General features: G+C 46.4%; 1 protein-coding gene across 1 annotated transcript in view; it reads right to left on the bottom strand.

The window, feature by feature from the left end:
• Window positions 1–4,063, bottom strand: part of LOC119456966 (alkylglycerol monooxygenase-like) — a 31,788-nt gene extending 27,725 nt beyond the window's left edge. The window contains exon 1 of the mRNA XM_037718786.1: window positions 3,956–4,063. Coding sequence (XP_037574714.1) covers window positions 3,956–4,063 — 108 coding nt within the window. The remainder of the gene's footprint in view (window positions 1–3,955) is intronic.
• Between the last annotated feature and the right edge of the window lie 7,396 nt (window positions 4,064–11,459).

An 11,459-nucleotide genomic window follows, 5' to 3' on the forward strand; every position in this document is an offset into this window, starting at 1 on the left:
GCTTTAAACACGTTTTATACATTAGCTCCTCCCCACTTAAAGTTAGTTCATTTAGTATGGGTACCAGGCCACCGAGACATCCAACTTAATGAAATAGCTGATTCTTTAGCACGAGCTTCTTTAAAGGGTCCGGCGATATCTGTGCTGCCGGCAACTGCGTATATCACTGCAGCCAGATATAGGCAGTTTGCTTTGACTGAAGACAAGAAAAGCCTCGCACTAGCAAAATCAACAGACTTTATACATCTAAATTATTCTTGGAATCGACAGTGGTGTCCCAACCGGCAATTCGAAGTAACACTGACAAGACTGCGTTGCCGTATTCCACAACTAAATTTTTACTTGCACAGATGTGGTCTGGCGGCATCACCATTATGCTACCTCTGCAATGAACCAGAATCTATTGATCACTTTTTACTATCCTGTCGGCGGTTTTCTAATCATCGACAACGATGTTTAGAAATCCCACTTCGTAATCTAGGACTGCCGTTAAGCAGTTCAGTTTTACTCTCACTTGGAGCCACGGTGTTAGGATATGGCCACGGGAATGTTTGCCGAGCCATTTATAACTTTTTATGTGACACAAAAAGATTGCCTTATTAATATTTTCCCATTGTTACGCGATTGCTTTATTTATCCTTCAATAAATTATAGCTTTAGCAAATTCAAAAAGTAAAGTCATAAAACCACAATTATGTTATTATTATTATTATTCAAAATCTACGTATTTCCTTTGCTGTATTTAATTTATTATTAAATTCATATTACTATTCCTATTCAGGCAAGGCTGACTAACTTAGTAAACACTACTAAATTCTTTTATTATTGCTTTATTTCTCATTTTGAATTACTCATTTATTTTTATTCTTATACTTATGTATTTATAAATTAATTTATTTCAAATTTCTATCATAATACCACCCGGTTCGTGGCCTATCCCCCTCAGTGGGTTGTGCCAAGTATTGAGGCATCATCATCATCATCATCATCTTCAACGATCCGGCTTGTTAAACCGCTTTATCAACTCTACCTGCAAAATACTCTTGTTGCATTTGGTGGAAGTGCTGGGTCGTCCCCTTCAGCGTCCTGGAACTCCGCAGCCGTACGCTACCATCTGCCTTCACAATGACTGAGGATGCCGGACCCTCGCGAGCTTCTCCCGCTCCCACACCTGTCGTGTGCTCTGGGGTGCTTCATCTGCGTGATCCTCCAGTCTTCAGTGGCACTGACGATCACGACGTGGAAGACTGGCTGGCCGAGTATGAACGTGTTAGTGCACACAACAAGTGGGATGACCGCGACAAGTTGACTCATGCCATCTTTTATCTTACCGGCGTGGCCCATCTGTGGTTCAAGAACCACGAGGCTGATTTTACCACCTGGTCAGCTTTCAAAGAGACCCTCGTTTCGTTTTTCGGTCGGCCAGCGGTGCGCAAGCTTCGCGCTGAACACAGCCTCCGCGGACGATCTCAACAAATTGGTGAGACCTTCACAAGCTACATTGAGGATGTCATCGGCCTCTGTAGGCGAGTGAATGCGTCCATGTCGGAACCTGACCGAATCAAACACTATATATATATATATATATATATATATATATATATATATATATATATATATATATATATATATACTTAGTGAAAAGGGAGACCCGTCTAGAAACTCATTCAGTTCATTTTAAGACGGCCATGGGTAGACCCCGGCAACTAAAGACGCCAGAAGAACAGCGCGAATACAATGCTCGACCATGTGTGGTGTTTGATACAGCTTCGCTGGACATTCACGTTCGCAGGGCGGGATGGCGGCCAATATTTGTTTTCCTTTTGGTCATCTTACTTTTTCTATCGCCGAGCAGCAATATATCAAAATTTTAGACTACAATGCCTGAAGTATATTTCGCGGTATGCTGGATAATCTAATACGAACAACTCTGACGAATAAGATGGAAAACTACACCTATAAATGATGAGAAAAAAAAAATACGTCAGCTTCCAGCTCTGGCTCTGAGCTTTTTTACAGCGACAGTGGCAGCCTGTCACATTCAACACCACAGTCTTGCTTGCTCACTTCTCACATGATGTCGCTATATCTTAAAAAAATAACTTTGCAATAGGCAAAGCATTGTCTACGTCACCTCCAGCATTTCTTGCTGTGCCTACCCTGAATGCAGTCCAAAGACGTCAGCACTTTCAGAGTTTGCGTGAGCACAACATCCCGCATAAGTTACCATGGAGAATGTTTGCTCTAAATAAGTGATTAGGTGTCGATGTCCGACTCCTAATGCGCATTGCCTCGGTGACAATAGCTATATGACCAGAGGCGACCCGATAACGACACGATAACGGCGTAACTTAAAGGGCGAGCAGAACGAACCTATAATTAAGTGCTTCTAACTGATAAGAAAGTAAAATACAAGATATACGATTGTACTTTGCTAGACTTTAGCTCAAGTCTTGGTTAGAAAAATGTGTGTCTAAAATGTGCATGAGCAAATCTTTCAGCTCATGAACACCAGGAATGTGTAATTTTATTGCGACAATACACTGTAACTACATACTGAAGTATAGGATAAGAATACGTAAGGCTACGAGCACTTAAACGCCTGAATTACAAGTATACGAATTAATGAACGTGCTGTAATTAATTACAATATATTTTTTTCATTTTGAAAACACATTCAGGGGAGATAACGCATCATGCATGATGGAATACGCATGATGTTCCACGAAAGGTAGTCGTGAAATTTAGAAGCCAGTCAACAATGGAAATCAAGCATGTAAGTGAGGTGTATTCATCAATCTGCGTAACAGAAAGTGTAAAAGGGGAGACAAGAGAGCTGGAAGGAGTGCGCTAGCTGACAATGATGACTCAGGGAAACGGAATTAATTTGCTTAACCACACGTTTGTCGGTCCTACTGAATGTATGAAGTTTAAACAGTGCTATTGAGAAAATAAATATCGAGGCACGGATGGCCTGGCTGCGATTTTATAGCGATGTCTTCAGCTCGATTCTGTGAGACTCCTATCATCCATTGTTCACGGCTGGCTGATCCGATTTATAACGCGGGCGGAGCACCGCTCTGACCAAGGAAGTAGCGCGAAATGCGCGAAAAGGAGTTCCATCAGTTAGAAATCGTGCTCTTGGTAACTGTATTTGCTGTGCCGTCCCCCCGAGGATCCAATGAATGCTCTTCTGACATCAGGTGATTTCCAAAGAAGCAATAAAGGCCCTTTGATAACGCGGATATAATAAAGGAAAAGACAAATCACACCCGTGGCTCACAGTTTCATGGGACGTGGCGTGAGACACAGCTTGCAGAGAGATGAATTTATTTGGAGAAAGGAACTGGTCGGTCTCAGCTATAGATTGTCCTGGCTAGATACTCCGTGCACTGGTTAATGATGACAGGAGAGAAGAGGAGTGCTGAGTGACGATGATGATGAAAAAAAAAAAAAAAGTGTGCATATGCAAGTGCACCACGTTGCAGCATCTCTAAAGTCGTACGTGTTCCTGGTAGAGTGACTTGTTAAAATGCTAGAGCTGCGCTCATAATCACGGCTGTGTGGTTTGAGTCAGGTCAAGAACCCAAAACAGTCATCAAGTAGTGGTCTGCTGTCGATGTGTGTTCTCTCTGCCATACTCGCGCGGGTGTCGAACTGAGGCAAAACTTGTGTGTGAGAGTTTCTGGCACCTAACAGGGGGTTCACAATTTGGACCAATGTCTCTCGCTACCTATGAGCCACGTACAAAGTCTGGCGAAGGCAACATCGAGGCGAATCTGGTGCACCATACCTGCTTGGTTCCATTCCAACTTTCGAGGCGCACAGTACTCTATTTCTGGGTCCCGCTTATGCAATCGCAGTCTGTATATTCAACACAACGTCTAAGGCACCGATACGGGCGTCATTTCCTTGATGAAACGAACGGAGAGAGAAAAGTGTTTGTGATACCTACCTGAACAACGTAGTCGGGAACATCTTCAAGCCTCTCAAACGACGTCTCGTTCGGGCTCACAATATACAGAAGGTATCCCGCGCGTTTCACGATTTCTCGCAGTTCCATTCCCGCGCAGATGCTGCTAAGCGTCCTGTGCGTATAACGTCGCGAGTGAGTTGTGACAGCGAGAACCGAAGACCGCCACGAAGTCCGAAAATTCTTGTCTTTATTTTATGCTCGAGGGGTAGAGGGGTCATTATTTTCCCTCATGGCTCGCAGCCTTTGGGTGCGCGCGCCATTGAAGCGAGCAGCTGCAGCAGTTGCGGAACACATGGTTGCAAAAGACAGAAAAAGCTTATTTTTTTTCCCCTTCAGTCCCCGCTCCGCGAAAACGGGTCTCTGCCTAGAATACAAATTACGTAAGAGAGCATCGCTCATTTAGACTTATTCTGATAAAACACCAAGTTTGTTCACCTTTTATAGAAAAAAAAAAGAATGAACGAAAACCTACTGCGTTCACTCTGGAGTGTTTGTGCACGTAACTTCAAGTTCCGTCGCCTTTGGGCGGTTACATATAATTTATGTTGTTACGCGTAGCAGCAGCCGCGTGAATTATTTTCGGCATGGTGTCGCCCAACGTCGGCGACATCCAACCAGCCGGTATACTTTGTGGTTCCATGAGACGATTCAGTAGGGCTACGCGTAGCGATGTTTGCACGCTGATGTTTTCGACTCTCAGTTGCGCAGTGTATAGCTTTAGGAGTTAGGATATTTAGCCCATTGTTCGGGTCATGCCTGCTCTGAGCTCGGTGTTATGTGTCTCGCCTTGTCCTGCGGTGACCTTCACTGTCCTGCATAAGTAGTGGAAGATATCGTGTATTATAAGTCACGGGCATGTTGGATTCAGGCGACTTTAACTTCAGCCAGCTTTAATTTAACCGCACGCTACACTCATACAAGGGTATTATAACAATTTTCGCGCATCTGCTTAGCAGGAAACTATTGGTCGTGACCACAACACTCATTCCGGCAGTGGAAGACATAACGCGGCCCTTGCTGCGCTGCCAAGTCGATCGCGCAGAGCTTGACGGCGTGTCTGTCCACTTGGCTTCGTCGTTTTGCAGCCAAGCTGAACACGCGTCGCTCGCGCCTATGGGAGACGCACTTCATACCAAAATGCGTAATTAAAGCAGTTCTTTGCAGTGTCTGAGCGCCTGAAACGCTCAGCTAAAACTATCCTTTAGATACAGTATTCTGCTATATTACTAACTAAAAGTATTTTATTCCAGGCCGGTAACCTCGTCCAACAAATGGGGTAGTCGCTCAATGTATCCAGAGATAACAATTTGAACGCCTGTCAAATTAAACAACACTATAATTCCGTAGGAGAACAGTACCGAAGCTGTTGGGATCGTCATAAGTTTCTGAACTACTCAGTGCTGCTAAACCACAGCTTAAAACTAGAGCGAGAATGATGCAGCAAGATTAGTGAAACGAATTTTCAGAAGTACCAAACTGATCTCGAAGGCCGCTGAAACTCCGGCCATGCTGACCTAAATCGTTTCAGTACGTCCCACAAGACCATTCCCCACGCATAAAACGCCATGCTATACTAAATAGACCAAGAAAACAACCACCACAACCACAAACGCAAACGACCAAGCGCACACCTGGCATACAACACAGAGCGCTCGCCCAAACCAGCATGCCAACTGTCTATAGATGGCGCCACTGCATAAGCAATATGCCGGCGCCCATGAAAAAAATGGCTGCGACTTCGCTCAGCTAAAGTCCCTAGATTTAAGAGCGGCTTAGTACTGCGCTGTTGAGGCCGAACGAGAAATGTTACCTATGCCTGTGTCTTCTTTGTGTTCTTTTTTTCGCTCTCTCTCTCTCTCTCTCTCTTTGCACTCTCTCCAACCCCTTTATCCCCCACCCCAGTGTAGGGTAGCAAACCGGAAACTGACTTCTGGTTAACCTCCCTGCATTTGCTCCCTCGTTTGCTCTCTCTCTCTACGGCGACGGCTGCCGCATTGTATTGCGGTCACGCAGATCACGCCGTTCCAGCTGGTTTACGGAAGGAAGCCGACGACGACTCGCGACGCCATGCTGCCACACGTCACCAACGAAGACCATCTCGACGTCGCCGCCTACCTCTGGCACGCCGAAGAAGCACGGCAACTTGCCCGCCTGCGCATCAAGAAACAGCAAAGTACGGCCAGCCGAGGCTACAATCTTTGTCGACGCAACGTGGAACACCAGCCCGACGACCGTGTTGGGATCCCTGTACGCCGACGTGAACTTAATGAAGAGCTACTGCGGCGTTGCTTGGAATCGGCGATCCTCCGACGTATTGATGCTTTGGACTACGAGGTCATGTCGTGTCGGACGGCATTACGCAATAACAGCGGCGCCGTGCACTACCTGAAATCATCCACGTGGTGCGAATTAGGCCGTTCCACGCGCGCTAACCAGCTCTGGTACCCTATTTCAATGTTACATTGTGATTTATTTATTACCAGTGCCGTTGCTTTAAAACAATAATTATATTACGGGGTGTCGCATGCCAAAAAAACTATGAGGCACGGCGTAGTGGGGGTCTCCGGATTGAATTTGACCACCGGGGGTTCTTTAACGTGCACCTAAATGTAAGTACACCGGCGTTCTATGTTTCGCCCCCATAGATATGCAGCCGCCGTGGCCGGGATTTAATCCCGCGACTTCGTGCTTGGCAGCGCAATACCATAACCACTAAGCAACCACGGATGGTTGCTTTTGATTTTCGCTTTCGGGCTTTGCATGCAGCACCAGGACGATGATTTTTGGAGGGCGCTTTGCCACGCGTGCTTAATTATCTTTCCCGGTGACCGTCCTTCACTAACTGCCCCCCTAGGGCAAAAGCCCCCAGGCTAAGTCGGTGGCTCCGCCCAAATGTTGAAAGTTATCGCCTGGCGCAAGAAGCGCCTTTCTGTATCGGGAGTTTCTCGAATGTTATCGCTGGTTATATCCTGTTGTCACCGCACCTGGTGTAATCAGATTGCATACGCGACACGAATTGAGTAGCACTTGCTGGAAGGCACACGGGCACCAGCGATTACTCTGGAACTTTCGGCGAGTCATGTATAAAAGCCGACGCGCGTGACCCGCAAATCAAGTTTTCGACAATCGCCGACTGTGCCTGCCGCTATCATTGTACTTTGAGTGTAACTTGTTTTTCTGGGCACAGGCTCGCCCAAAAAAGAGTTGCTCTCGTTTATCAGTTTTCGCTACTCCATTCTTCACCGTCACTACAATGTGATATAAACTATTGAATCAACCCTGGCTGAGCTAGATGGCTTGTAAATGCCGAATGTTTAAGTGAAGCTTTTAGGCTCAAGTGTCGGCGATGGGGGTGGTGCCACGCTAAAAAGTGGGCCGATCCTGGCGACAGTGCAGAAAGGGTCGAAGCTCAATGGCACATACCCCTGTCGTGTGGGCCGATCCTGATGATTGTGCAGAAAGGGTCCAAGCCCAATGGCACATACCAGGGATAAAAAAGAAAGAAAGAGAGAAGGCAAGCAAGGGAGAAAGAAAGAACGAGAGAGAGAGAAAGTACGTGACTTACTACTTTCCCTTTCCTACTCCTTTTCGTTCCCTTTCCTTCTATTTTTGTTTCCCTTTCGTGCAACTTTTCCTTCTATTGCTTTGTACGTTTCCTTCCCTCGGTGTATCAATTTAATCAACGTTTATGTTTTATTACCGTGACATGTCGTGAACTTTACTTTACCCTGACGAAGATCAGATACACACACGACAAGCTTCGCTTACCCCCATTTTCTCGACAGGGCAATGGCTGGAGTTTTTTTTTTTTATTATTATTATTAACAGCCCTTGAATAGGCCTTAGCGTATTTGCCTGCGGTAAATACACTATGAGAGGACTTTTCACCTCCCAGCTTAAGTCAAGCGATGCCAAGCAAGCATGCTTCACCGGATTCGCCTGGGCGTCGCCTTCAGTCGACGCTATGCGCATCTGATTGGCTGTACCGACAGCCCGAACTGTGAACGCTGCCAAGTGTCGGAGACTCTCCAAGATTTGTTTTGCGACTGCCCCCTCTACGCATCACAGCGGAACATGCTGGCTTCGACGCTAGCAGGCATTGACAGACATTTATTGTCCGAAAGTACTGTTTTGTCCGCCATGTGTCACCGTACAGTAGCATCAATAGCTATAAGGGCTGCTATGGACTACTTGAAGACCACCGGGCTAGACACAAGGCTTTAAGGAAACCACTATGCTAGTGTATATATGCATGCCTTCTTCCTCTCCTCCTCATCATTATCTTTCATCACTCTTTTTTGCCCCCTTTCCTTTTTCCCCTGTGCAGAGTAGCAGGCCAGAGCATGCTCGCTCAGGCCGACCTCTCTGCCTTTCTAATAAATTCTCTCTCTCTCGTAGCGTAGTACATGTACAAATGTCGGTTAGTGAATATAGCACAAATTCCAGCACGTCGACTTTGATTTGTTCTTGTTATGGAGGCTGCCTGATCTCGCAAATCAAGCCGAGGAGCCACGTTTGTTTTCCTTTTCCCGGTCAAGCATCATTTCCGGCAAGCGGAATCGGCAGTACTTCAACACGAAATTGCTTTATGCCGGGGTCCACGATCAACTTCCTGTAAAGAATGTGACGTGTGCGGAGAACGCGTAAAATATTAATTCTTGACAGGGATGGTGCAGCCATCTAGGAGAGGTGAAGCTAAGTATTGCATCATCCCACTAACGAGCGCCGACAGTGAGCGCTTCGGTAGTCTCAGCGCAGCGGAGGCTCCAATGCGGAATTCTGCTCAGGTGACGGCGCAGTTTCCGCGCATGGTTTGTTTTTCGCGGCAGATTAGCCCGTGACGCCTCGTCGCCAACGGAGTGCAACCTAAACATGCATTAGCGGTACTTACACGCCGCCTACTGGGCTTCGCTCGCGGTGGCACCAGCTAAGAAAACTGCTGCGCCAAGCAGCCTGAAACGCAACGACGTCGACGGGCGAATCTCACTTAGGTCCGGCGAGGGACACGCCAGCGGGAAGCAGAACGCCTTCGCGCGTTCGCGGCGCATGCTGCGAACTCTGCTACTCACATTCCTGAATAAGCTGAGCGCGTCGCAACCACTCCGTGGTCGACACTCAACTGGTCGCTCAAGACACTACGGAGCCAGACCAAAATGCTCGTACCTTCGCCGATGCGACTCGGCAGCAGGACGCCGCCAGCCAACAGGATGCCGCGCGCCAAGCAACACTGTCGCCGACCCGCAAATCGTGAGCTTTCGCTGCAGCGGACTGGAGTTCGCGAAGCGATTTACTAACAACCCGTTCGGTTTCGCTTGAACGGTTTGCGAACGCCTGTGGTTTATGGCGAATTCGCGCAGTGCATGCTCCGACGCGTGCAGTGTCTCCGGGGGGATGTTTCCCGGTCGTGAGTCGTTCGACAACTTTCGCTCGTGTGGCAACTGTCGAGGATCCCTGTGCAATGGTAGGGTGCCGCTGACGGCTACTTGCAACTTAATCTTCAGGTGCAATAAACACCTTCTGTGAATACACGTTTCACTTTCGTGTTCTACTGATGCCTATGAAAGCGGGATCAATCATAATTTTGTTCTTTGTCTCAGTGTAAAAATGCCTATTTTTGCTAGTGTTTTTCTGATGTAACCACTCGAATTTGACATGTAATATTTTCTACGGACACTAATTTCTCTCTAACTTATTGAAACTATGCTTTTTATGCTGTCCAATATTTTCTTCCAGCTGACTTTTAATTATGGAATGCTACGATGATTACGGGGCCGGTGTAAAACTGTAGTAGAAACAAGACGGACGGATCCTGTGCATTTCATGTTTGTGTTTTAAATGCTGCTATGCAGCACCTTCTAAGAAATGTGTAAGATATGTTTTTATGTTAAAATCGCTGCCTAACAAATCTCTTGCATCAAAATTTATTGCTTCCCACCTTCGCACTCTCGGCTTATGGTTCTAATGTCGAAGCATGCATATTTTCAACAAAAGAACATTGTCGCATATATCTTTTTATTCCCACATCTATCATAATGTCTCTGTTTATTTTCCAGCCCAATAATCTCCTCCAAACCAGGGGGAAGTCGCTGTGTAAGCCGGCCACAAATGCTATGAAATTCCTGCCTAATTGTTGTCCTCAAGGGCCTGACCAGCCCACCGTTATCTAAACACTGACCAGCCAGCCGAAGTCAGCTCCCTGCTCTCAAAGTCCTGGCCAACTCACCGTCCTCGCCACCTTCCCCAATTCCTACCCTATGGACCCTGCCTAACCCACCGTCATTCACCTAGCTTCAAGGAAGATGCCCCTCTATCACACTTATTCACTTGAAAAAAAAAAAAAACGGTTCCAAAATAACCCAATGTCACCTACCTACAGAGCCCACAAAAATGCCCGTTTGTCATTTAATTGTAAATAAACTGTTATAAGATGTATCTCTGTATTCTTCTCACTTATTATTTGCATGTGTGTACAATTTTCGCTTCTTGGGCGTCTTCTTAACTTCTGATTGATATAGACACTATGGGGAAACCTGCTATCAAAAATACCACGACAAAATGTCATTAGCTCGAAGTGTGTCGGCGCAAAAGCTAGCGTTAATAATTGGAAACGATATGATCCTGCGCTACTCTTATGCTAGCGGCGCATTGGCTGTTGCACTGGCCTAATGTTCGCCCAACTTTGGCCCTAATTCTGGTGCAGCATTGTGTTGGGTTGCACGTTCCCCAAATCCAAGTGTTGGGCTAGAGCATGGTTCCCATTTCTGCAAAGAATTTGTCTATGATTGGTCCAATGCTGGGGTTCTGCCTGGGTATAGACAATTACAATGCAAGCCCAGCCAGATCCAATCACTTTTCTCGAAACCACTGGTGCGGCACATACATCAATCCCCATGAAAGTGTTCACGCCGATTTAACCAATGAATAAACCGAAATGCGAATAGATATTCGCTTGCCCGAAAAAAAAAGAAGTATGGTGAGCCTTTACCCATTAGAATGTTGGCCAAGCCAGGCCCAATCACATCTTTCGAAAGCTGTGGTTCAGTGCGCACATCATTGCCATGCACTTCATGACGCCGATTTAGGCCATGAATAAAGGGCATGAACCAATTGGCCTGCCCGAGTAGAAAGAAGGAAAAGCTAAGCTTATAGCCCATTGCAATGTTGGCCATGACGGGTCCGATCTCTACTATCGAAAGCACTTTTTGGCGCATAAATCTCTCCCCATGCGCGTGCTACAGCCGATTTACAAATGGTGAAACGTATATGCGCAGATTGGCTCGCCCGAAAAAAATGAAGTAGGGCTATAGCCCATACAATAATTGGCCCACCCGGTCCAATCACTTCTCTCGAATCGCTGATCGTCATATTATAACTCCCCCGGCACGTGCTGATGCCGATTCAGAAGTGAATAAATGAATATGCTCAATTGGTTTGCCTCACCCAAAATTACAAAAAAAACGGTAGAGCTAAGCCCCTAAAAATT

Source organism: Dermacentor silvarum, chromosome 6, assembly GCF_013339745.2.
Source record: "Dermacentor silvarum isolate Dsil-2018 chromosome 6, BIME_Dsil_1.4, whole genome shotgun sequence".
NCBI lineage: Eukaryota > Metazoa > Arthropoda > Arachnida > Ixodida > Ixodidae > Dermacentor > Dermacentor silvarum.